The 27469-nt window shown below is 41.8% G+C and overlaps 2 protein-coding genes across 2 annotated transcripts in view; one reads left to right on the forward strand and one right to left on the reverse strand.

Moving 5' to 3' along the window:
- The window catches only part of LOC102810227 (uncharacterized), a 49423-nt gene extending 41627 nt beyond the window's left edge, over positions 1 to 7796 (forward strand). The window contains exon 4 of the mRNA XM_085505119.1: positions 4047 to 7796. Coding sequence (XP_085361245.1) covers positions 4047 to 6427 — 2381 coding nt within the window. The 3' untranslated portion in view covers positions 6428 to 7796. The remainder of the gene's footprint in view (positions 1 to 4046) is intronic.
- Positions 7797 to 9139: 1343 nt separating this feature from the next.
- The window catches only part of LOC100372858 (sorbitol dehydrogenase-like), a 36016-nt gene continuing 17686 nt past the window's right edge, over positions 9140 to 27469 (reverse strand). Inside the window, exons 8-11 of the mRNA XM_006811523.3 lie at positions 16163 to 16228; positions 15819 to 15994; positions 14653 to 14774; positions 9140 to 9412 (exon numbers count right to left, since the gene is read on the reverse strand). Of these exons, the coding sequence (XP_006811586.1) occupies positions 9256 to 9412; positions 14653 to 14774; positions 15819 to 15994; positions 16163 to 16228 (521 nt within the window). The 3' untranslated portion in view covers positions 9140 to 9255. The remainder of the gene's footprint in view (positions 9413 to 14652; positions 14775 to 15818; positions 15995 to 16162; positions 16229 to 27469) is intronic.

Below are 27469 nucleotides of genomic sequence, written 5' to 3' on the forward strand. Positions count from 1 at the left end.
TGAGAAAGATGTGCTGGGTGATATTGTCTACTTTTTAATCCAGCAAGAACAAATGTATAAAATTTTAGATTAGCTTCTGCAATAGTTTTTAGTCCCTGTTCTGACGGCGCAGTCCGAAAACAGGGACTTGTGTTTTGACCTTTGTGTGTCTGTGCTTGCGTCCGGACCGGTATCTTAGAATTGCCTGGACCAATCACAATCAAACTTCACATGATATTACAGATAGATTTTGTTCAAACTTGATACATACGTTGGACTTTATGGTACCTTGATGTACATCTTTTTATTTTTCAGACCCAAATTAAAATGGCTGACTGGCGGCCATTTTTGGCTCAATGGACCATAGGTCCGCTGAGCCTAAGGGATGGGTTTCTGTCCTGTGTCTGTCGTCCGTCTATCTATCTGTCTGTGCACAACTTCTTCTCAAAAACCGCCGAACCGTTTGACTCGAATTTTGGTGTGTGGATGCCTTGATGAGGGTAGACGGTAATTTGTTCATGAGAAGTCGATCTGCCAAAAATTCTGCAAATTAGCCCCCAAAACTCTAAAATTTCTTCTATGCTACTGTGGCGGTCTATAGTGAGAGCGCCATGGTGTTGGAATAACTTTGTTTATGAATAAGTCTGTGCGTCCCTGTGTCGGTCAGCATGGCGGTTTAGTGTGTCATGTTCGAATTGTTTCCGTCTGTGTGGGCAGGTCGATTCTCCTGTTAAATCGACCGAATTCCTTCCAAAGACTGAATTAAAGTGGTTATGGATGTTGTGGAACTCTTGGGACAGACGAAATGGTGTTTGCGTGAAATTTAGTGACTGGTAGAAGTCTTTTCCGAAAGTTGTGGTTGTGTGGATCGGCCGCAGAGGTTGCAGTCTGCTGTTGCCATTGTATTGAACAAAACCGTGGTTGAACCAAGTATCCAGGTTCCTGTGAGTACAATCGTTGACATTTTGAGTTCTGTACGCCAGTATTAACTGTTTCCAGTAGATCGACTCGGCCAATTATGTTGTCCTGTCGAGATTTCAACTAAAGTGAAGACTGTTCTTCGTTGTGGAAAAGTCCCGCCATTCGGATCACGTGACTTTCTGGTGTCGACAACCAGTCGAACTTGTTTACCATCTAAGACATCTACCAAACTTTGATTCGTGTGACATTCAGCATCAAGTAGAAAGTGCATAAATTGACTGTGACATTTTACTGTTGTGCATTTCCCGGATAAGTTGTGATAAAACGTATTATTTTCTATAACGTTAGTCTGCATTTACGGTAGTGTAATTCGCCTGCACTGGCATTGCGTAACCTTATCAAGCCAGTGTGTAGTTTGCATTTTGCATGATATTTCCTTACCGATAATTATTTTGTGTCATATACATTTATTTAGTCCAGAGTACTTTACCTGGATTGCGTATTTTACTATACATACATATTGTGACTACCATTCTGGTGAGTGATATTACTGAATACTTACCTTAAATTGTGTCATTTTGGTATTCACTGAAACCAAACTATTTCTGAGGTATCCTATTGTTGTTATAGTTGATACTTGTAGTGTTACATGCATAATTTTGAACTTTTTGTATTTTGGATGTCTTTAGTATTTAGTAGTTGAACTCAAGCGTTATTTTATTATTGAATACATAACTATTTTCTGTTGATATAAACCTGTGAATATACTATTTCAGTAATCGTGTAGAAATTATTTGTACTTCCCTACTGTTACGGCATTGTAGATGACTGCATTGATTGTGTATTATTTGAGCACACAAGTTGCATTACGATAGTCTTAGTATTTTACAGTTAAGCTAATGTATACTGTTGTATTTAGTACGTCTTTGTTACCGTAAGACTAGATAAGTAATCTTTTCAATTATAGTAACTTAAAGTATTTTCCTTTCATTTTACCAAGTACCTGTATTTAATATCCGAGTGCTAATCTCTGTTGTTACTAGCATATACTTCTATGTATCTAGTGAATACTCAGGCATTCGCAGCCTTAGTACCTATTACATAGTATCTATCAGCACTTAGTGTTTCTAGTTAGTAAATACTGTATTGTGTATGTGATAGCCATTTGTATTGAGTAAGTTAGGATTACTGCGTATGCCATACATTCTCTTCAGTACTCTGTACTGATGTGTTGGCCTATATGGTTGTAGCAGTTAGTGGCACTATACAGTACTGTGCATAGATATTCCTGTTAGTCATTATAGTAACCACGTAATGTGAAGTATCTTGTAATACATTTTGATAGCACATTACAGAACTTGTAATTGTATTTTCTACTTTTTATTGAGATTTTTGTTGAGAAATAACTGCGTTACGTGATACATTACTACATGTATGTATTAAAAATGGAATTTCAACTAACCACTATTTCCAATGCTTTGGTGTTAGGCATACATGTGTTTATTATTCCATTGACAACTTTGTGTGGTTGTTTGGCGATATTTCATTTAAAAGTACAAATTTAAACGAAAAGTTGTGGCATATACAGCACTAATCTTTTGTACAATAGCTGTTGAGCAACAGGCCATTGGCCAATTTTTTTTTAATGAATGCAGTTCTAGTGCCATATCTCTGCCATGCTTTGACTGATTATGTTCAAATTTTATATATTCATTATACATCATGACATATATATATATTCTGTCTATCTGATTCAAAATGGCCAAATGGCAGCCATTTTTGTGCTAAAAATCATCAAATCAAGCACTTTTGGCATTCCAGATCTGGATCTTGATGCAGTCCGAAAACGGGGACTTTTGTTTTCACCTCCGTGTGTCTGTGCGTACGTCCGGACCTGTATCTTAGAAATGCCTGGACCAATCACAATCAAACTTCACACATACATCATACATGATATTATACATATGTACGTCAATTTGTTTCACGATCTGATTCAAGATGGCCGAATGGCGGCCATTTTTGTGCTACAAATCATCAAAATCAATCATTTCTCGACCGTTTACAGATGGATTTTGTTCAAACTTGGTATACACATTAGACATTATAGGACCTTGATGCACATAATTTTGTTTTTCAGATAATATTCAAAATGGCCGACTGGCGGTCATTTTGTATTAATGAATGTAGTTCTCGTGCCAAATCTCTGACTTGCTTTCACTGATTATGTTCAAATTTTAAATATTCATTATACATCATGTCATATATTGGTTTGACGATCCTATTCAAAATGGCCAAATGGTGGCCTTTTTTGTGCTAAACAATCATCAAATATCAAGCATTTATGGATGGATTTCGTTCAAACTTGGTACATATATTAGACATTACAGGTTCCTGATGCACATCATTTATTTTTCAGATTGGATTCAAAATGGCTGTCTGGCGGTCATTTTGTTTTAATGAATGGGCTTCTAGACCCATATCTGCGACTTGTTTTGACTGATAATATTTTCAAATTTTAAATATTCATTATACATCATGTCATAGATAAACAGATATATTGGTTTGACTATCCTATTCAAAATGGCCGAATGGTGGTAATTTTTGTGCTAAAAAAATCATCAAAGACATTACGGGTTCCTGATGCTCGTCATTGTATTTTTCAGATTGGATTCAAAATGGCTGAATGGCGGCCATTTTGTTTTAATGATTGGGCTTCTAGAGCCATATCTCTTAAATGCTTTGACTTATTATATTTAAATTTTATATATTTGTTATATATCACGTTATATATATATATATATGTATTCAAAATGGCTGATTTTGAATGCTGTTCCAGAGCAATATCTCTCAATATGGACAAGTACTTGTTTGACGATTAGATACAAATGTCAATCATTTTAATGTTAAAAAATCATATTCCTGACATGGTTATATTCCAGCTATATTACTATAAACAAAACTATATATCTTAAATTTGATAACTAACGGGGACTGTGACATGCATGGCTTGTATTTTTCAGATCGGAATTCAAAATGGCTGACTGACGGCCATTTTGCCTAAATGAATGCGCTTCTAGAGCCATACATTTGTATCTCTGATATGCTTTTGACTGTTCTTAACTAAACCTGATGTTTGTTCTTCACAGATGATCAACTTCCTGAGAAGCAGATACTGTGTGCATGGTGTCAAAACTTTGGCATGAAGAGGTATACCCTGAACACAAGCACTGAATCAAAGGCATTCTGCAGTGAGAAATGTTTTGCTGCATGTCGGCGGGCGTACTTCAAGAGAAATAAAGTGTGTGACTGGTGTAAGCATGTACGTCACACGAAAGAATACTTGGATTATGGAAATGGAGAACGACGACTTCAGTTCTGTAGTATGAAATGTCTGAACCAGTACAAAATGGACATCTTCTGTAAAGAAACACAAGCTGCTCTGCCGCAAGCTGGCCAACTGTCGAAGGGATCCTCGGCTTCTGCAACCCTGCCAATGAGTACCTCAAGAATTGTACCAGTTACTCCCAATGGTAACCCACAAATAATTACCCCTGAATCTTGGTGCAAGTCTGGTGAGGCAGACAAAGTATTGGTCAATGTTGGACGAAATGAAACAAATAAAACTGATATTTCAAACAATGAACAAGTGCAAAGAACAGAGACTGTTATACATTCTAGCTCCCTGAGTCATCATAGTGGTGGAGCATTGACAGAGTCACCTCCGTCTACAGTACCACCAATGTTACATGAACAACCTGTGTTGAGACCTCCAATCATGACACAAGGTCCTCCCCATACTCCGCATATGGTAGCATCTTCTCCACAGGGAGGAATGACAGGTCATCAAACACCTATCAATCCCAGACCACCTCATTCACATCCAAACCTGTTTCGGTATCCACACCCACCTAGGTTTTCCGGTCCACCATATCCACAATTCCAGCCATCCCCGATCCCAGGACAACCTCCACCTGGAGTCTCCCATATGAATTCCTCTCCTTTTAATCTGCCACCAGTGACAGTCTTTGTGCCATATCCTGTTCCCTTTCCCGTCCCTATTCCCATACCAATTCCAATTCCAATTCCCATGAATCAGACTGAGAACAATGAGAATTGTGAAACAGAAGATCGCAAAACTGCAAAAAATCAAGAGAAATTTGCCAGGACCAGTCAAGATGAGCATGGGAAAAAGTTTGATAGTAATGTTCCTGGTGTAATCAACAGCGAGACTTCTTCTTGGTTAGAAACCTTAGTGAAAAGTTGTAAAAAGAAAGTAGTTAAACAACCAGAGAGTTTCAAATCTGTCATTTCTAGCCAATCAACAGAGGTTATTGAAATCTCTGATGATGATTCATCAGGAAACAGTAACAGACTATCAGATGTTGAGGAAAAAATTGACAAACCAACTATGTTAGAGAAAAGTGATAACAAATTGTCAGATGTTAAAGAAAGAAATGGCAAACAAACTATGTTGAAGAACAGTGATAAAATATTCTCAGATGTTGAGAAAAGAAATGACAATCCATCTATGCCAGAGAACAGTGATAACAAATTGTCAGATGTTGAGGAAAGAAATGACAAGTCAACGGTTTTGGACAACAGTGATAATTGTGTGTCAGACTTTGAGAAAAAAAAAGACAAACAAACTGTGTTGGAGAACAGTGATAACAAAATATCATATGTTGAGGAAAGAAATGACAAACTACTTAGTGATGTAAACAGGAGCAGAGACATTCCATATGATGAAAGGCCTTGGGACCATGCCTCTACAGAAGAAAAACAACACTTGTCCGAGGAGCAAAAAACATACAACCAATCAAATGTGAAGCCATCACGTGACAAATGTGAACAGAGCAGCTCACTTTTGTACTCTGAAAGTAGTATGCCTAGAAAATCCAACCTTGGAACTCTCAAATTGAACCCTGATGGAAAAACTGCCAGTGACATGGAGGATTTTGACATATCTATTGCAGCTGGTTTAAAACTTGATGAGATGAGTGAGGAGGTGTCATCTGTGAAACAAAATGATGTAGAGGATGTGACTGCAGGTGATGGAGATGACACAGAGGAACGAGAGGCAAGTAAAAGAGTGAATTGTGAGCATGCATATGCTGCCTCTCCTGTAGAGGAACTGGCAGATGAAAAAATAGATTTAGAGAAAATAGCAACATCGATAAACACTCAGCGAATAGTGAATGAACATGCATATAATGCTCCATCAAATGCATTGAAAGCTGTAAATCAAAGAACTGCAACAAGCGCACAGAAACAACTGGAAAGCAAAATAAGTACACAGAAGCGTGTTGTAACACCAATCAGTAAATCTACTGAGTCAACTCCCACCAGTACGCAGAGAGTTGTTGGTGAACATGCATATGCTCTGAGAAGGAGTGGTCGCATTGCTGGTGATCATACTACAGGGGGAGTGTCAGCAAAAGGCGAAAAAGCTGCATCAATGCACGATTTGTCCTCTTCCGAACCAGCCATTAAGCGAAGATGTTTACGCAGCCGAAGCAAAAATCATTGATAGTTTTTAGCCACCTGACATTAAGTGATCTAAATTTCAAGCAATGATTAGACTGTCGTTGAACTACAATGTAATTGGACAGTTAATACTGTGGAAAAATCATGCCGGAGAACTCCTGAAAAATTGACAAAATTAGAACAAAACATTCTAGTTGAATTATTTATAGTTGTGTTTTTATCACAGAATTCATTAATTTTTTGCTGTAAATTTCAAGTTATTCTCTTTTTAAGATATTTCAACTTTTCTTACAGTTCTCATGTTCTTCTTAATTGTATGTGATGTTTCTATGTAAAGTGTATATTCTGTGCAAAGTATATTTTAAAGCGTGTCTTGTGCATTACCCAGTTTGTTAATAAGTATTACTTTCTTCCATGCTACCTGCAAATATAGTTGGTACCTTTTGTACAATAAAGGAGTGGGGTTGCAGGTCCTCCCAAAAATGATTTTCTCATTTGGAAATAGAGGCACGTGTTGGCCAAAGAAACATGTCTGACGGTATTTTACATGGGACACCATATTGTTTCATAAACATATTGCAAAACAGTCAGCATTTGAGGCCATCAACTACTCATGGGGAATTTGGCTAAGTGTGTCGTTTTAATAGCAACAAACTGTAAATAAATGTTGTCATTACAGTTGTTAATTATAATGCTGAAGTATGTAGTGAACGAAATAAATGTGTCTGCCGACACTACGTTCCCATGTGTAAATTGTATGTTCCGCTTGCCAGCCCTTCACATACATGTAGGTGCTTTCTCCAGCACATTTAAATTCTTTGTAGTTCAATGGGAGGCACCTTCCAGTATCTTTTATCTCCTTTTATTCCACTCCAGGAACTGCTAGCAACAGCAATACGCAATGCCAAATTCAGAATTTGATAATGTTATCCGATAACCATTTACTGTGATAGATTACTTGTAAGTGGTACATCTTAGCGCTTCATGTGGGTTGTATAAACCGTTTCTGATTTGAGAGTTAAAGTGGTAAGGGTAGCATCAAACCATTCATCAATACACTGTGTTAACATCCGCTGATAAACATTCATGTACCTTGAATAATAACATAATGATTTGTATATGTGTTCACAAAACTTTTCGTGTTTTCTTCTTTTTTATTCTTACTTACGCCCCTTTGTTTGATCCAGTGTGTGGAAATCTGACACCAAAGTTGAAAATACATACACCCGAACTGTTTACTGACTGTTTTGCAATGTAAATTTAAGAACTATTATGGTACCCTGTGTAAGTAAACAAAGCTTACTGATCCATTTATATGAACATAATTGTCAGTCAAGTTTGTTTATGAAAGCGAATGTACTTCTAATGAAGCAAATAGAATAATGGTCTGCTTGTACCAACTTCTAAACCAATATTGTTTGTTTGAGATCATCTAGGACCAGTGAAAAATACCCTTTGCCATGGACATGACTTTCATCTAATATTCATAATTTATATAGTTATATAGCAAAAAATGCATGAAGGCATTACGGTGATCTGAGGTTGATGTGCTACCGTACTCCAAGTTTGCTGTATCCTAGCAATAACCTTATCATAAACCCTTCCCCTGCTTGTAATAATAATTTAATGGGTGATAACAACCCAGAATTGTGACAGAACACTGTGCAAACATTTGGATCCAGTGACAGGATTCTATTTCCATCACCTTCTGATAGCGGCTGTGTGCGTGTCTGAATGAATGAAGTATACAAATATGACATTAACATGACGCACAATTTCCAAATAAGGAACATCACGTTTTATGGACAGGTAAATTCTATTTTTTCGGTGTCAGATGTATAATTTTTTACATTGCCCTCGTATACTCAATGGGAACTGATTGAATAATCCTTTGATGTCTATTTCCCAAACAACTGCATTGACAAGTGGGATAGTAGTTCCATTGACCCCCTATATCAAAATCTGACATGTACAGAATAGTTGTATGCTGATAAAAGGCCACGAGTTGTGGCATACCCCAAAACCAGCCATGTAGTTCACATGACCTGGCCGCCATCTTAGAACAAAAACTGGAAGTGCTCAATTGCGCCACTTTCTGAGGGTCTAGGAACTTCTGTTTTTTTTGTGAGTCATTATTGGCTCAAATCTAGCAATATCAATAAAATCTTTAGCGGTCATGTGACCTTAGCTGCCATATTGGATTTACTGGATGACAAAAAACTTCAGGCTCGAAACCAGTCATCGCTGCTATATTTCCATTTGTTATTCTGTATGAAGAAAGACATCTTCGTGTAGTTGTTAAATTATGCTCTTTGCTATGAAAACAAAAGTTTATTGTTTATCATTAATGAGGGCGATATACCTGAACTGTTGATTCTATCCAGAACAGGATTTTTTCTGCTGTGGCAACGTTCTGTATGCAAAGAAAATTGGTCAGCAAGCTTGTACTTGTGCAACTTTTAAGGAGCCGCTATTCTAGCATATTTTTAGAATGTAATTGCTTAGCATAGTTTGTGGAAAGTAGATCATGTTTGCTCTTGAAATGTAAAACATCTTTAGAATTAAGGATTGACTGGTCTCAGATTTGACATTCATGGTTGCATGGGACAAATAAATAACCACTAAACCGACAATTCACATTTCCACACATGCTAAATACACGGATTGGAACTTTTGTTTGGTAATCAGAGTTGATATTCTATGAACCATGACTCTCTTGAGCCTGCAAGATTATAAATGTTACTGAAGATCTATATTTTGATTGATACTACAGGTTTTTAATAAAATCATAAAAGATGTACAAACATTGAATTCTGATAATACAAGCAATGGACTCTTTATGCAAAAATCTACACACAATAAGAACAAAGTTTATTTATCACAATTAATGATGACTTTAATAGCTTTAGAATTCCTGTCATTGGCCGTCGTAAAGGCATCCAAAGACTTCGTCAGATCAAAGCGATGTGAAATGAGAGATGATACCTCCAATGCACCACTGGAAACCATTGATATAGCTTTGGCGTAACTGAAGGTTAGACAAAATGATGAGAGTTAAGATGATTGCAATTATCAGTAATCCAAAAAGCTTAGAAAGAACTGTGTGCTGGAGACACATTAAAAATAATTCTAAATTACTTGAACTTGAGATATTGATGGAAAAGCTTATGCAAATAAGGTAACTAATATGAACAGATTTAAGTGTAAAACTAATAAGGTCTGCATAATGTAATATCTTTGAGCTGTAGTTATCACATGAAGCTGCAGTTATCAGTTACTAATAGCTGTAGTTATCACATGAAGCTGCAGTTATCAGTTACTAATAGCTGTAGTTATCACATAAAGCTGCAGTTATCAGTTACAAATAGCTGTAGTTATCACATGAAGCTGCAGTTATCAGTTACTAATAGCTGTAGTTATCACATAAAGCTGCAGTTATCAGTTACAAATAGCTGTAGTTATCACATGAAGCTGCAGTTATCAGTTACTAATAGCTGTAATCACATAAAGCTGCAGTTATCACATGAAGCTGCAGTTATCAGTTACAAATAGCTGTAGTTATCACATGAAGCTGCAGTTATCAGTTACAAATAGCTGTAGTTATCACATGAAGCTGCAGTTATCAGTTACAAATAGCTGTAGTTATCACATGAAGCTGCAGTTATCAGTTACTAATAGCTGTAGTTATCACATGAAGCTGCAGTTATCAGTTACTAATAGCTGTAGTTATCACATGAAGCTGCAGTTATCAGTTACTAATAGCTGTAGTTATCACATGAAGCTGCAGTTATCAGTTACTAATAGCTGTAGTTATCACATGAAGCTGCAGTTATCAGTTACTAATAGCTGTAGTTATCACATGAAGCTGCAGTTATCAGTTACTAATAGCTGTAGTTATCACATGAAGCTGCAGTTATCAGTTACTAATAGCTATAGTTATCACATGAAGCTGCAGTTATCAGTTTAATAATAGCTGTAGTTATCACATGAAGCTGCAGTTATCAGTTACTAATAGCTGTAGTTATCACATGAAGCTGCAGTTATCAGTTACTAATAGCTGTAGTTATCACATAAAGCTGCAGTTATCAGTTACTAATAGCTGTAGTTATCACATGAAGCTGCAGTTATCAGTTACTAATAGCTGTAGTTATCACATGAAGCTGCAGTTATCAGTTACTAATAGCTGTAGTTATCACATGAAGCTGCAGTTATCAGTTACTAATAGCTGTAATCACATAAAGCTGCAGTTATCACATGAAGCTGCAGTTATCAGTTACAAATAGCTGTAGTTATCACATGAAGCTGCAGTTATCAGTTACAAATAGCTGTAGTTATCAGTTACAAATAGCTGTAGTTATCACATGAAGCTGCAGTTATCAGTTACTAATAGCTGTAGTTATCACATGAAGCTGCAGTTATCAGTTACTAATAGCTGTAGTTATCACATGAAGCTGCAGTTATCAGTTACTAATAGCTGTAGTTATCACATGAAGCTGCAGTTATCAGTTACTAATAGCTGTAGTTATCACATGAAGCTGCAGTTATCAGTTACTAATAGCTGTAGTTATCACATGAAGCTGCAGTTATCAGTTACTAATAGCTGTAGTTATCACATGAAGCTGCAGTTATCAGTTACTAATAGCTGTAGTTATCACATAAAGCTGCAGTTATCAGTTACTAATAGCTATAGTTATCACATGAAGCTGCAGTTATCAGTTACTAATAGCTGTAGTTATCACATGAAGCTGCAGTTATCAGTTACTAATAGCTGTAGTTATCACATGAAGCTGCAGTTATCAGTTACTAATAGCTGTAGTTATCACATAAAGCTGCAGTTATCAGTTACTAATAGCTGTAGTTATCACATGAAGCTGTAGTTATCAGTTACTAATAGCTATAGTTATCACATGAAGGTGCAGTTATCAGTTACTAATAGCTGTAGTTATCACATGAAGCTGCAGTTATCAGTTACTAATAGCTGTAGTTATCACATGAAGCTGCAGTTATCAGTTACTAATAGCTGTAGTTATCACATGAAGCTGCAGTTATCAGTTACTAATAGCTATAGTTATCACATGAAGCTGCAGTTATCAGTTACTAATAGCTATAGTTATCACATAAAGCTGCAGTTATCAGTTACAAATAGCTGTAGTTATCACATGAAGCTGCAGTTATCAGTTACGAATAGCTGTAGCTATCACATGAAGCTGCAGTTATCAGTTACTAATAGCTGTAGTTATCACATAAAGCTGCAGTTATCAGTTACTAATAGCTGTAGTTATCACATAAAGCTGCAGTTATCAGTTACTAATAGCTGTAGTTATCACATGAAGCTGCAGTTATCAGTTACTAATAGCTGTAGTTATCACATGAAGCTGCAGTTATCAGTTACTAATAGCTATAGTTATCACATGAAGCTGCAGTTATCAGTTACTAATAGCTATAGTTATCACATGAAGCTGCAGTTATCAGTTACTAATAGCTATAGTTATCACATAAAGCTGCAGTTATCAGTTACAAATAGCTGTAGTTATCACATGAAGCTGCAGTTATCAGTTACGAATAGCTGTAGCTATCACATGAAGCTGCAGTTATCAGTTACTAATAGCTGTAGTTATCACATGAAGCTGCAGTTATCAGTTACTAATAGCTGTAGTTATCACATGAAGCTGCAGTTATCAGTTACTAATAGCTGTAGTTATCACATGAAGCTGTAGTTATCACATGAAGCTGCAGTTATCAGTTACTAATAGCTGTAGTTATCACATGAAGCTGCAGTTATCAGTTACTAATAGCTGTAGTTATCACATAAAGCTGCAGTTATCAGTTACTAATAGCTATAGTTATCACATGAAGCTGCAGTTATCAGTTACTAATAGCTGTAGTTATCACATGAAGCTGCAGTTATCAGTTACTAATAGCTGTAGTTATCACATAAAGCTGCAGTTATCAGTTACTAATAGCTGTAGTTATCACATGAAGCTGCAGTTATCAGTTACTAATAGCTGTAGTTATCACATGAAGCTGCAGTTATCAGTTACTAATAGCTGTAGTTATCACATGAAGCTGCAGTTATCAGTTACTAATAGCTGTAATCACATAAAGCTGCAGTTATCACATGAAGCTGCAGTTATCAGTTACAAATAGCTGTAGTTATCACATGAAGCTGCAGTTATCAGTTACAAATAGCTGTAGTTATCACATGAAGCTGCAGTTATCAGTTACAAATAGCTGTAGTTATCACATGAAGCTGCAGTTATCAGTTACTAATAGCTGTAGTTATCACATGAAGCTGCAGTTATCAGTTACTAATAGCTGTAGTTATCACATGAAGCTGCAGTTATCAGTTACTAATAGCTGTAGTTATCACATGAAGCTGCAGTTATCAGTTACTAATAGCTGTAGTTATCACATGAAGCTGCAGTTATCAGTTACTAATAGCTGTAGTTATCACATGAAGCTGCAGTTATCAGTTACTAATAGCTGTAGTTATCACATGAAGCTGTAGTTATCAGTTACTAATAGCTATAGTTATCACATGAAGCTGCAGTTATCAGTTACTAATAGCTGTAGTTATCACATGAAGCTGCAGTTATCAGTTACTAATAGCTGTAGTTATCACATGAAGCTGCAGTTATCAGTTACTAATAGCTGTAGTTATCACATGAAGCTGCAGTTATCAGTTACTAATAGCTATAGTTATCACATGAAGCTGCAGTTATCAGTTACTAATAGCTATAGTTATCACATAAAGCTGCAGTTATCAGTTACAAATAGCTGTAGTTATCACATGAATCTGCAGTTATCAGTTACGAATAGCTGTAGCTATCACATGAAGCTGCAGTTATCAGTTACTAATAGCTGTAGTTATCACATAAAGCTGCAGTTATCAGTTACTAATAGCTGTAGTTATCACATAAAGCTGCAGTTATCAGTTACTAATAGCTGTAGTTATCACATGAAGCTGCAGTTATCAGTTACTAATAGCTGTAGTTATCACATGAAGCTGCAGTTATCAGTTACTAATAGCTATAGTTATCACATGAAGCTGCAGTTATCAGTTACTAATAGCTATAGTTATCACATGAAGCTGCAGTTATCAGTTACTAATAGCTATAGTTATCACATAAAGCTGCAGTTATCAGTTACAAATAGCTGTAGTTATCACATGAAGCTGCAGTTATCAGTTACGAATAGCTGTAGCTATCACATGAAGCTGCAGTTATCAGTTACTAATAGCTGTAGTTATCACATGAAGCTGTAGTTATCACATAAAGCTGCAGTTATCAGTTACTAATAGCTGTAGTTATCACATAAAGCTGCAGTTATCAGTTACTAATAGCTGTAGTTATCACATAAAGCTGCAGTTATCAGTTACTAATAGCTGTAGTTATCACATGAAGCTGCAGTTATCAGTTACTAATAGCTGTAGTTATCACATGAAGCTGCAGTTATCAGTTACTAATAGCTGTAGTTATCACATAAAGCTGCAGTTATCAGTTACAAATAGCTGTAGTTATCACAGGAAGCTGCAGTTATCAGTTACTAATAGCTGTAGTTATCACATGAAGCTGCAGTTATCAGTTACAAATAGCTGTAGTTATCACATGAAGCTGTAATTATCAGTTACTAATAGCTGTAGTTATCACATGAAGCTGCAGTTATCAGTTACTAATAGCTGTAGTTATCACATGAAGCTGCAGTTATCAGCTACTAATAGCTGTAGTTATCACATAAAGCTGTAGTTATCACATAAAGCTGCAGTTATCAGTTACGAATAGCTGTAGTTATCACATGAATCTGCAGTTATCAGTTACTAATAGCTGTAGTTATCACATGAAGCTGCAGTTATCAGTTACTAATAGCTGTAGTTATCACATAATAATAATAATGAATTTATTGCATCCTTAGAAATAATTTCCATTGGTTGAACAGCAATAAAATGTTAGTAATAAAGTGCAATACATATAAAATTAAAGTAAAAGTAAAATGTCAGTTATTGTTATTTCTGCAGTTCTCAAAAGCAGTTGTAGTTAGCAAGGAATGAGTTCCTTTATTACCAGACATCCCTAACCCTACCCTCCAGCACTGAGCACTTCCCCTGTATACGCCCTCTCCTAAGGACACCTGCAAGGTATCTGCATTGTACAAACAGCTGCAGTTATGCAATCAAAATGTTGCAGTTTTAAAATAGCTGCAATAAAAATGAGTTTATTTCATCTCCAAAAAAGTTGCAGATGTATAATAATACTGAGTGAAATTTCTTACCAGTTAGCATATCGGAATATTCCCTTGATGTCTATTTCCCTGACAGCTGCATTGACAAGTGGGATAGTAGGTTCCAATGATCCCCTGCCTATTAGTACTACACAACCTCCAGACTTGCATGCCTAAATCAAAACCATACATTGTACATATAAAGAATAGTTACACAAACACCTGATATGAGTTGTTTATAAAACGTATTCATGTAACATCACTTATTCGTAGAGCTGGTAAAATGAGCGTTATATTCACAGATGGAAAGCGTATGGATAATACAGCCATGGCGCCAAGTATCAACCAGTTCTATGAATAAGTGACGTCACATGAACTGTGATTGCAAACAAAGAAGTAATTTTATGCAAATATGTTGCCAGTTGGCCATGTTGAATCTGAACTGAAAAAAACCAAAATGATCGACACGCATCAAAGTCCAATTATCTTCAATTTGTGTACCAAATGTTATCTTGATAATAGAAATGTTTGCTTTTCATGATTTTTTAATTTTAAAATGGCCGTGATTTAACCCTCTTTGAATTGGATCATGAAACAAATGAATAAATGTGCACATGTGTGACATGATGTGTAACAAATAAGTAAAGTTTATTGCAATCAGTTAAGATAGTACTCCAGAACTAAATGGCCTTTTTTTTAATCCGATTATAAAATAAATGATTTGCATCAAAGTCCGATGATTTTCAATACAGGTACCAAAAAAAGTTTGAATTAAATCTATCCACCCACAACCAAAATCACAGAAATGCTCGATTTTGTTGAGTTTTTTGTTATAAAATGGCCGTCATCTTGAATTGTATATGCATGCATGTGCATGACATAATGTACATGTATGATGTGTGAGTAAAGTTTAAACATAATCTGACCAGGCATTTCTGAGATACAGGCATTGGCCAACACACACATGCAGTGCATAGTGTTGAAATTAAAGTTCCAGTTTTGAGACTTGTCCTAACAGAAACAAATCAGACCTGACAGTCAGTAGACATGTAGCTGCAGTCACCAATGGTTTTCAAATATAAGCAGCTTCCTAGCGATATCTTTTCAAAATAAACTTTCTTATCATAATTATGAGTCCATCATCACTGAAACATGCCAGTGTTGTTGTTTGCCCTGAAATTATATTTAGTGAACACAAGATAAAAATAATATCTTACATAAATTCCCATACACAGACTATCATCAGAACCACTGCATTCAAAGACAACATCAGGGGAACATCCCATAATATCCACTGTCCTCTCAGCTAGTTGTTTATTGTCTGTTTTTTCCACCATTATTACACAATCAGCACCTTTCTCCTTGGCAATACTTAACCGATGCTCATCTATATCTGAAGGGATAATAGTTTATGGCTGCTAAAGATTATTCTCAGACTTGTATGTGGTTATAAAACATGATTCTCAATCGTTTACACTGGTCGAAATCCAAAAAACATTTGTGTGCATTTTTTCAGTATTTTGTCCAACATATATTGTCAATGTGATGGTTACATATGTACCTGTAATTGCAACTGTTGCAGCTCCCATAGCCTTGGCAGTTAATAAAACTAACAACCCAACTGGACCTGAAATAGAACATGAGACAAGTGAATAGCAAAATATTTATCCACATCTTACATCGGGCTTAACATTGGCTGATAGCATGCAGGCCCAAGCTGGTTGGCTACATTACATTGGATGATAGCATGCAGGCCCAGACTGGTTGGCTACATTACATTGGCTGATAGCATGCAGACCCAGGCTGGTTGGCTACATTACATTGGCTGATAGCATGCAGGCCCAGACTGGTTGGCTGCATTACATTGGCTGATAGCATGCAGGCCCAGACTGGTTGGCTACATTACATTGGCTGATAGCATGCAGGCCCAGGCTGGTTGGCTACATTACATTGGCTGATAGCATGCAGGCCCTGGCTGATAGCATGCAGGCTCAGACTGGTTGGCCACATTACATTGGCTGATAGCATGCAGGCCCAGACTGGTTGGCTACATTACATTGGCTGATAGCATGCAGGCCCAGACTGGTTGGCTACATTACATTGGCTGATAGCATGCAGGCCCAGGCTGGTTGGTTACATTACATTGGCTGATAACATGCAGGCCCAGGCTGGTTGGCTACATTACATTGGCTGATAGCATGCAGGCCCAGACTGGTTGGCTACATTACATTGGCTGATAGCATGCAGGCCCTGGCTGTTAGCATGCAGGCCCAGGCTGGTACGCTACATTACATTGGCTGATAGCATGCAGGCCCTGGCTGATAGCATGCAGGCCCAGGCTGGTTGGCTACATTACATTGGCTGATAGCATGCAGGCCCAGGCTGGTTGGCTACATTACATTGGCTGATAGTATGCTGGCCCTGGCTGATAGCATGCAGGCCCAGGCTGGTTGGCTACATTACATTGGCTGATAGCATGCAGGCCCTGGCTGGTTGGCTACATTACATTGGCTGATAGCATGCAGGCCCTGGCTGATAGCATGCAGGCCCAGGCTGGTTGGCTACATTACATTGGCTGATAGCATGCAGGCCCTGGCTGATAGCATGCAGGCTCAGACTGGTTGGCCACATTACATTGGCTGATAGCATGCATGCCCAGACTGGTTGGCTACATTACATTGGCTGATAGCATGCAGGCCCTGGCTGTTAGCATGCAGGCCCAGGCTGGTACGCTACATTACATTGGCTGATAGCATGCAGGCCCTGGCTGATAGCATGCAGGCCCAGGCTGGTTGGCTACATTACATTGGCTGATAGCATGCAGGCCCAGGCTGGTTGGCTACATTACATTGGCTGATAGTATGCTGGCCCTGGCTGATAGCATGCAGGCCCAGGCTGGTTGGCTACATTACATTGGCTGATAGCATGCAGGCCCAGACTGGTTGGCTACATTTCATTGGCTGATAGCATGCAGGCCCTGGCTGATAGCATGCAGGCCCAGGCTGGTTGGCTACATTACATTGGCTGATAGCATGCAGGCCCTGGCTGATAGCATGCAGGCTCAGACTGGTTGGCCACATTACATTGGCTGATAGCATGCAGGCCCAGACTGGTTGGCTACATTACATTGGCTGATAGCATGCAGGCCCAGGCTGGTTGGTTACATTACATTGGCTGATAACATGCAGGCCCAGGCTGGCTGGCTACATTACATTGGCTGATAGCATGCAGGCCCAGACTGGTTGGCTACATTTCATTGGCTGATAGCATGCAGGCCCTGGCTGATAGCATGCAGGCCCAGGCTGGTTGGCTACATTACATTGGCTGATAGCATGCAGGCCCTGGCTGATAGCATGCAGGCTCAGACTGGTTGGCCACATTACATTGGCTGATAGCAAGCAGGCCCAGACTGGTTGGCTACATTACATTGGCTGATAGCATGCAGGCCCAGGCTGGTTGGTTACATTACATTGGCTGATAACATGCAGGCCCAGGCTGGCTGGCTACATTACATTGGCTGATAGCATGCAGGCCCAGACTGGTTGGCTACATTACATTGGCTGATAGCATGCAGGCCCAGGCTGGTACGCTACATTACATTGGCTGATAGCATGCAGGCCCTGGCTGATAGCATGCAGGCCCAAGCTGGTTGGCTACATTACATTGGCTGATAGCATGCAGGCCCAGGCTGGTTGGCTACATTACATTGGCTGATAGCATGCAGGCTCAGGCTGGTTGGCTACATTACATTGGCTGATAGCATGCAGGCCCAGACTGGTTGGTTACATTACATTGGCTGATAGCATGCTGGCCCAGGCTGGTTGGCTACATTACATTGGCTGATAGCATGCAGGCCCAGACTGGTTGGCTACATTTCATTGGCTGATAGCATGCAGGCCCTGGCTGATAGCATGCAGGCCCAGACTGGTTGGCTACATTACATTGGCTGATAGCATGCAGGCCCTGGCTGTTAGCATGCAGGCCCAGGCTGGTACGCTACATTACATTGGCTGATAGCATGCAGGCCCTGGCTGATAGCATGCAGGCCCAGGCTGGTTGGCTACATTACATTGGCTGATAGCATGCAGGCCCAGGCTGGTTGGCTACATTACATTGGCTGATAGTATGCTGGCCCTGGCTGATAGCATGCAGGCCCAGGCTGGTTGGCTACATTACATTGGCTGATAGCATGCAGGCCCTGGCTGGTTGGCTACATTACATTGGCTGATAGCATGCAGGCCCTGGCTGATAGCATGCAGGCCCTGGCTGATAGCATGCAGGCCCTGGCTGATAGCATGCAGGCCCAGGCTGGTTGGCTACATTACATTGGCTGATAGCATGCAGGCCCAGACTGGTTGGCTACATTACATTGGCTGATAGCATGCAGGCCCAGGCTGGTTGGCTACATTATATTGGCTGATAGCATGCAGGCTCAGGCTGGTTGGCTACATTACATTGGCTGATAGCATGCAGGCCCAGACTGGTTGGTTACATTACATTGGCTGATAGCATGCTGGCCCAGGCTGGTTGGCTACATTACATTGGCTGATAGCATGCAGGCCCAGACTGGTTGGCTACATTTCATTGGCTGATAGCATGCAGGCCCTGGCTGATAGCATGCAGGCCCAGACTGGTTGGCTACATTACATTGGCTGATAGCATGCAGGCCCTGGCTGATAGCATGCAGGCCCAGGCTGGTTGGCTGCATTACATTGGCTGATAGCATGCAGGCCCAGACTGGTTGGCTACATTACATTGGCTGATAGCATGCAGGCCCAGACTGGTTGGCTGCATTACATTGGCTGATAGCATGCAGGCCCAGACTGGTTGGCTACATTACATTGGCTGATAGCATGCAGGCCCAGGCTGGTTGGCTACATTACATTGGCTGATAGCATGCAGGCCCTGGCTGATAGCATGCAGGCTCAGACTGGTTGGCTACATTACATTGGCTGATAGCATGCAGGCCCAGGCTGGTTGGTTACATTACATTGGCTGATAACATGCAGGCCCAGGCTGGTTGGCTACATTACATTGGCTGATAGCATGCAGGCCCAGACTGGTTGGCTACATTACATTGGCTGATAGCATGCAGGCCCAGGCTGGTTGGCTACATTACATTGGCTGATAGTATGCTGGCCCTGGCTGATAGCATGCAGGCCCAGGCTGGTTGGCTACATTACATTGGCTGATAGCATGCAGGCCCTGGCTGGTTGGCTACATTACATTGGCTGATAGCATGCAGGCCCTGGCTGATAGCATGCAGGCCCTGGCTGATAGCATGCAGGCCCTGGCTGATAGCATGCAGGCCCAGGCTGGTTGGCTACATTACATTGGCTGATAGCATGCAGGCCCAGACTGGTTGGCTACATTACATTGGCTGATAGCATGCAGGCCCAGGCTGGTTGGCTACATTATATTGGCTGATAGCATGCAGGCTCAGGCTGGTTGGCTACATTACATTGGCTGATAGCATGCAGGCCCAGACTGGTTGGTTACATTACATTGGCTGATAGCATGCTGGCCCAGGCTGGTTGGCTACATTACATTGGCTGATAGCATGCAGGCCCTGGCTGATAGCATGCAGGCCCAGACTGGTTGGCTACATTACATTGGCTGATAGCATGCAGGCCCTGGCTGATAGCATGCAGGCCCAGGCTGGTTGGTTACATTACATTGGCTGATAGCATGCAGGCTCAGGCTGGTTGGCTACATTACATTGGCTGATAGCATGCAGGCCCAGACTGGTTGGTTACATTACATTGGCTGATAGCATGCTGGCCCAGGCTGGTTGGCTACATTACATTGGCTGATAGCATGCAGGCCCAGACTGGTTGGCTACATTTCATTGGCTGATAGCATGCAGGCCCTGGCTGATAGCATGCAGGCCCAGACTGGTTGGCTACATTACATTGGCTGATAGCATGCAGGCCCTGGCTGATAGCATGCAGGCCCTGGCTGATAGCAAAGACCAAGTTTAGTGTATACAGTCAAATTAGGGGCATTCTGAAGGGGATGGGGCTTAGCCAAACATAAACCTTAAAATAGAAATGTCCCGAAAGTGGCGGGTGGGCGCTTAGCTGAGTATGGGCACTAACTTAGGCGAGGGTTCTCCGAACTCTCCTATTCACATAGTTCATACCCACCATAGACTCCGGTCAGTCAAAATGGCTATTTTGAACTGTATGCATTAATCAGCGATTCTGCCAGTGACGAAGAGATAGAATCTAGGTCAGGGGAAGCCCCATGACCTCAAGATTCTTTTACCCCTTACGTCACGAACCCATGTGATCGAGGCCACATGGCAGCGCCATAGGTAGCCGTCAATCACTCTGGTTCCTTTCTCTCTGCCTCGAGGACTTAGACCAATGCAATGGAAAGAGTGGAGAGGTTGGGGGGACCCAGAGTTTATGGTGGGTATGAACTATGTGAATAGGCACCTAAATTCACTACCTTCAATTACCCACCATAGACTCTGGTCAGTCAAAATGACTATTTTGAACTGTAGGCAGAGTCAGACACCGATAGGTGGCGGGTTTTTCCGAGCAAACAGAAAAAAAAGGATGAAAGTCTTTTCCCAGTCCGGGATGACAACAAACTCAACACCCTAGTTAAGACCCAAAAAAGGGTGGTGTCTTACCATGCCTGTGCTCTCCCCAGAGCAAGGAGCCAAAATGCTGCTATGATGACAGGGTTCGGTGTGCCCGAGAAAGCTAGACCCCAACCAAATTCTGGGGGGTAGTAAGCTTTCAAAGTAGAGACCGAAACAGTTCTGCATGAGGGCATATGCCGTAAAGCGGGACCTGGGAGCTCCCAGGGGAGTGCTGATGGTAGAGAAATCTGTCCGCATAAAATGCCGGACTGACTTATTGCTTATGCGCAGGGACCCTAGCGGTCGTTCAGGCTGGGTCAGCAAACCAAGACAGACCCGCTATGACGGGACCCAACCTAGGGGTGGGAGGTGCTGTGGGGGTTAGGTGGGGGGTGGATCGTGTCCTGGGATTTGGTTCTAGGCGAGAAACCCGATTCATGTCTTTAGCACAACTTGATTGTCCATAATGGCGGTACATCATCCGAGAAGGACAATGCCCCCAGCTCTGGCCGACGCCTACCTGAGGCGAGAGCCAGTAGGAAGACTATTTTCCACATCAAAAATTTGAGTGGTGCTGATCGGAGAGGCTCAAAGGGCGGTCTGCTTAGAGCGGACAACACAGCCGACAAGTCCCAGTTGGGCGGTTCCCTTGTATGGAGTCTCAGCGTCTGGAAAGCAATAAATAGTCTCCTAATAATAGGACAATCGGTTAGTCTTGTTCCCGTACGTTTGAATGGTGGGGGACAAGGCTGACCTGTAGCCAACGATCGCTGCGTAGCACAAACCCACTTCGTCAAACAGGTGGACGAAGGAACCTGCTACCTGGCCAATAGAGGGATGGTATCGATCAATCTCCCTTCCGCTACACTAACCAGTGTATGCTCGCAGCCTAGAAATGTAAGCTGCGTTGGTGGAATCCCTGTTTGCCATGACCAGGACATTGGCAGCCCGCTCAGATAAAGCTTTCGTGTGTGCGGGTCTACTGAGAGCCTCTATGCGTGTAAGTGATACCCGCTGGGCTCGTTGGTAGTGCGCCGTCTGGTTGGGATGGCAGGTCCGGTGAGTCCAGAAGTACTGCTGGTGTTTCGACTATCGTTTCCGACAGAAGTGGAAACTAGGCCCTGCTTGGCCCAGGCTCCTGGAGTCAGCAGGAGTGTTACGTACGTCGGGAGCTTGGTGTTCCAGGGTGCGGCAAACCGGTCTAACCTTGGACCGTCCACAGCCGAAACAGCCTGGAGACTACCCACTGTGGTATCAGCCACTCCGTGTTCTGGAGATGGAGTCGCCTTGAAAGGGCGTTGCCAGACTGTTCCTCACCCCTGGAAGGTGGTGTGCGGTTCGCTCCACATATTCCAGGCACCAAAGGAGGATTTTGCTCCGCTAGGACTAACAACGATGGGGAATGAGTCCCCCCTCCTTCTTGAAGGAGACCATTGTTGCGTTGCCTCTGTGGTCTCGAACTACGGGTAGAAAGCGTGGTAGTGCTAAGTAGACTGCTCTCAGTTCGAGCGGGTTGATATGGTAGTCCCGAAACTAATGCGGGAGTCATATCCTTGGGCTTGTTCATCCAATAGATGCGCTCCCCAACCCTAGGGGGAGGCATCTGTTACCAGAGTCATACCTGCGGTGAGCGGGTCCAAGGGAGCCCCTCTGCCCGTGGCCAGTGACGACCACCAGGGCAGGGCTTCCTTCACTTCATCCGAGATCGAAACCCCCCTACCTAGTTCCCATAGGAGAGCTCGGCGTTATAACAAGCGTTATACCGGGCGGCTGCATAGTGCGGCCTGGGGAACGACCCTTCGAACCGAGGTCATCATTCAGATGATCCACATTAGCTCACGAAGGGACACTGACTAGGCATTTGGCTAGGCTGCTTAGCGCTAAGCAACACGCTTGAAATAGCTAAGCCAAGCTTACCTCTGTGTCAAAACTCCATGCCCAGGGACACCAACTGCGCGTTGGGTCAAGGTGGGACTTGTCGATTTACTAATGAGCCCAACTGGTGAAGTAAATCCTGTGTTAGCTTGATGCGTTTGGCTATTAACCCCTTGGCCAGGTTGTTGGTAACTAGTAGTCTGGGTACGGATTGAGGTGTACCGACATCTGGTCCAGTTGGTGATTCAAAGGAGATGGCAACTCGCTGGGTGCATCGGTATGTGCAGGTAGGCCCCGCTTAAGTCTAGTGGGGCTAGCCAGTCAAAACGGTGGATGGAGAGAAGAACCCTGAATGGTGTCTCCATGTGGAACCGATCAAGGAGCACGTACTTTTTCAGTCTGCCTAGGTCCAGAACTGGACGCCTGCCACTTGTAGATTTGGTATTACGAACACATTTGGCTAGAAGCCTGGACTTAGTTCCGGCTGTTGTACCCTGTGTATGGTGTCTTTCCCAGCAAACTGCTACTTCCTGTCTCATTGAGTCCCCTGGCAGTGCCCAACAGGGGAGACACTGACGGGAGGAAATGGAGATTTCAGGTCTGGTCTAGGAGGCTGGTGCGTTCTGCCTCCAAGGTCTCCAGAGTCCTGGGCATGCATAATAATGCGCTCAAGCAACTCTGCCCTCAGGGCTGGAAGTGTCGTCTTCAATTGGCAAAGACACCCATGGAACACGGCTATCCCCCTTTGCCCGGTTTGCCAAATTCGTGGCACCGGGATCTGGGGAAGGAGCCTTGGAATCCGGTTGGGGGCATTTTGGTCTCATCCCACGCTATGGGGTCTGATCTCAAAACCACACCGACCGGGTAGCGTTTGGTCCAGTGGGAAGTGTTGCCTAAATGTTATCCCCACCCAGAGGCCTTAAGCATTACATCCTCCGCCGCTGACCAATGCCGCCCATCAACACTGTTTGTGTGCTCTACGCCCCACTCCGCACTCAGACGGACAGGGAGAGACGTGGTGATGGGGTTGCTTTGGATCCCGACGCCCATGATCCCATAAGCGTTGAAGCAACCTTAGGTGGTTGCTTTAGGATCAAGGGTGGGGGTATCTACATTGTATCACTGGGATCGATGATACTCCGCCTCACCCCAAAAGCGTGGCTCACCGAGTCATACAGATGGAAGACTCTGAGGGACCGCCCAAAGTACCGGCTGTATCCGACGCGAGCGAACTGCGTCCTCTTTCACTTTAAATATGTGAGAGGGAGTGTGTTCTCTCTGGGGACGCCCGTGGGTTGATAAGAAAGGAGTCAAAATCCCACAGCGGAGACACAAGGATAAATTTGTTACCGTTGTACCGTTACCGCGCGACAAACCCTAGCTGGCTGAAAGTGGGGGGTCAACGTGTGCTCTGCCCTGAAAGCCCTGCCCCGAGATCGGAGGCTTGGCTGCCAGCACCCTGTTGGGTCGTTGCGTCTGATCTACCCGGCCTGCCAGGGACGCAATTGCCCCGACAGTCCTTCGACCAAAGCCCTCAACTCGGAGGCAAACCCGGCGTCGTGCGAGGAAGGGTCCACAAAAAGACCCGCAACGGGCCCCATAGGAGGAAAGCCTCCAGGGGCACAGCCTCGCTGCAGCTGGTAAAATCGGGTAAAGCACCGCCTGAAAAAAGAAACTGTGAGGATGCCCTCCAATCAGCGGGCGAGACCGAGAAAAATATCGGAACCTCCACTGTCAGGCTTCTTAGTCGACGTGCCTGTACACGAAGTACCGGTAGCCGAGTGTGAGGACTTTCCACTCATGCAAAACACGTAACTCACTTTAACCAATTTGTTTACTGGACGCGCGACCTTGCTGTGACGCGGTCAGTCTCAGCGATTTTGATGGCTCTGAAAGAAAATCTCAGGCCTCAGAACTCCAGTGAAAAAACACGCACCTTCACACAAAAACCCCGAACCCTGCATGCAGCTATGACAAAGTATCTCGGATGTGGGTTCTCTGCTGGTAAATTCTGAATATAACCACTGCACAGTCGACTCGAAACACGAGGAGACTATAAAGAAAGCGGCAGCGAGCCCTGGTGCTGTCATTACATCTATATAATGCTAAATACATTGTAAATAAAAGACGACATGCATGAGGGAAAAAAAGAAATAGGGTTGTAAAAGGTTCCGCCGCGAAACCAACCAGTGGTTACGTAGAGGCGCCGGGTTTTAATTTCTTTGTTGTGAAAAATACTACACACAAAGGGGAAAACGACATAAGGGTAAAAATGACAAGGAAAACTTGTCCTACCAGCTACAATGTCGGATGCCGTGCAGCGGCAACAACCCAAGCTAGAAACCCGGACAGAAAAAAAAAAGCAGGCGATCCAGCAGAGCTTGCTAGATTTCATCTCCACTCGAGGCGGAGAAAAAATCAGAGTGATTGACGGCTACCTATGGCGCTGCCATGTGGTCTCGATCATGTGGGTTTGTGACGTAAGGGGTAAAAGAATCTTGAGGTCATGGGGCTTCCCTTGACCTAGATTCTATCTCTCCGTCACCGGCTGAATCGCTGATTAATGCCTACAGTTCAAAATAGTCATTTTGACTGACCGGAGTCTATGGTGGGTAATTGAACATAGTGAATACGGTCGAGTACGATACAATATAAAATCAAAGAAAGCTTAGAAAGAACTCCCATGTGCTGAGAGTATTGGAGACACGTTAAAAATAATTTAAAATTACTTGTACTTGAGATATTGAAAACTGAAAACCAATTATGCAAATCAGAAAATTAATATGAACAGATTTGAGTATAAAACTAATGAGGTCTGTGCAAAGTAACAAACCATCTATGTACTAAGTTTTATTGAAATGTGATCAGGTTTGTACATTGTCCTAGAGCATCTTTGTACTAAGTTTCATTGAAATGGAATAATAGTAGCTTAGAATTGGTTAATTATACAAAGTAGGTAATTAATATACCGTAAAAACTCAATTAATTCGCGATAGTAAAAATAATTATTTATTCAAGCGTGCGAATTAATAGCGTAAAAACGGAAATTATTTGTTTTTGGTGAGCGAATTAAAAGAGTACTTTTAGATCGATTCAAAAAGGAGCTGTTTTCATAAATTTATTAGTGATTTGTTTTGTTTTCCAATGAACACGATTACAGGATGTTTTTTTAGTGCCTCTGAGACTCATGGCTAGTGACATTCATGGCGTATAGTCGGGCAGAGAACACGCACTGCGTCAAGGACCTCGCACCATGTTACACTTGAAATGAAACAGTGAAATGGCAAAGGTCACTCTGTACACAAACAAACAATGAACATGTGGCTACAAAGTAGCCGTCTGGCTGCACTGCCTTTTTTTATTTTTCTAGGCATCGCCCGGGCGATGTTATGGCAGATATTACGAAGCCCATCCTGTCTGGAAAAATAACCCTGCGTTGATAAAAATGGTCTCAGAAAATGTTTAGAAAAAATAATGTTTCGCGTTGACCAAATATAATCATGCAAAGTATAAATTCAAAGTGTTTTAATACATTGGTGAGAGGTCGCATTTTATGTGAACAAGAACATGCACTAAGCCAAAGTCGAAATGGACATGACACAACACATGCTGCGACAACTGAGTGATCAGCGACATCATTTTGGGACGCAATTGAACTTCCGGTACTTTTTTGCGAAACTTGCTGCGCGGCGATGCTGACATCAAGTGTGTGTTGACCGAAGTTTGACCCCAAGTCAGGCACTGAACTGGCGCATTACCTTAGCAACCCTTTTCTTTCATGCCCGCGTGTCAATCTAGTAAAATTGTTATTATATCCGAAGTTACTGTAATTACGCAACTTGTATGCAACTCTGTACTGGCTTTGAATATATCAACGTTGTTTACTTAGTGCACTGCTTTTCTAATTACGCAAATTTGTTTACAATATTGTACCGGCTCTGAATATTTCAACTTCGTAATGTATTGCTTTCATTAGGTTTTTTTTTAACTGTTGTTAGGGCACTGACCCGGGGTAATGGGTCTGTGATTATTTCAATATCACCGACTTGATAATGCGTTGCATTCGTAATAATTACGGAAACATAAGCATACCATATGTCAAATTAAATTTTACTATAATATAATAAACTCTGGGCAGCGCACTTCGAACGCATTATTCACGTACATTTCGACTGAAGTCTAATAACCACGCGTTTGAATTACGTGCGGCATTGGGCAATGACCTCCAGAGTTCATGCACTGATATTCAAATTCGGGCCACCCAGCTTGACGCAAATCAATTTAGTTACTTGTCATTTGTTCAAAAAGTCTTTCAACTCTCACAAATACCATGGACGTGAAGAGTTAACTGGGGGTTAAATGAAATGGAACGTCTTTCTTGAACAAAAAACACGTCAGTAC

This window comes from Saccoglossus kowalevskii, chromosome 11 (genome assembly GCF_978046115.1).
Source record: "Saccoglossus kowalevskii chromosome 11, keSacKowa6.1, whole genome shotgun sequence".
Lineage (NCBI taxonomy): Eukaryota > Metazoa > Hemichordata > Enteropneusta > Harrimaniidae > Saccoglossus > Saccoglossus kowalevskii.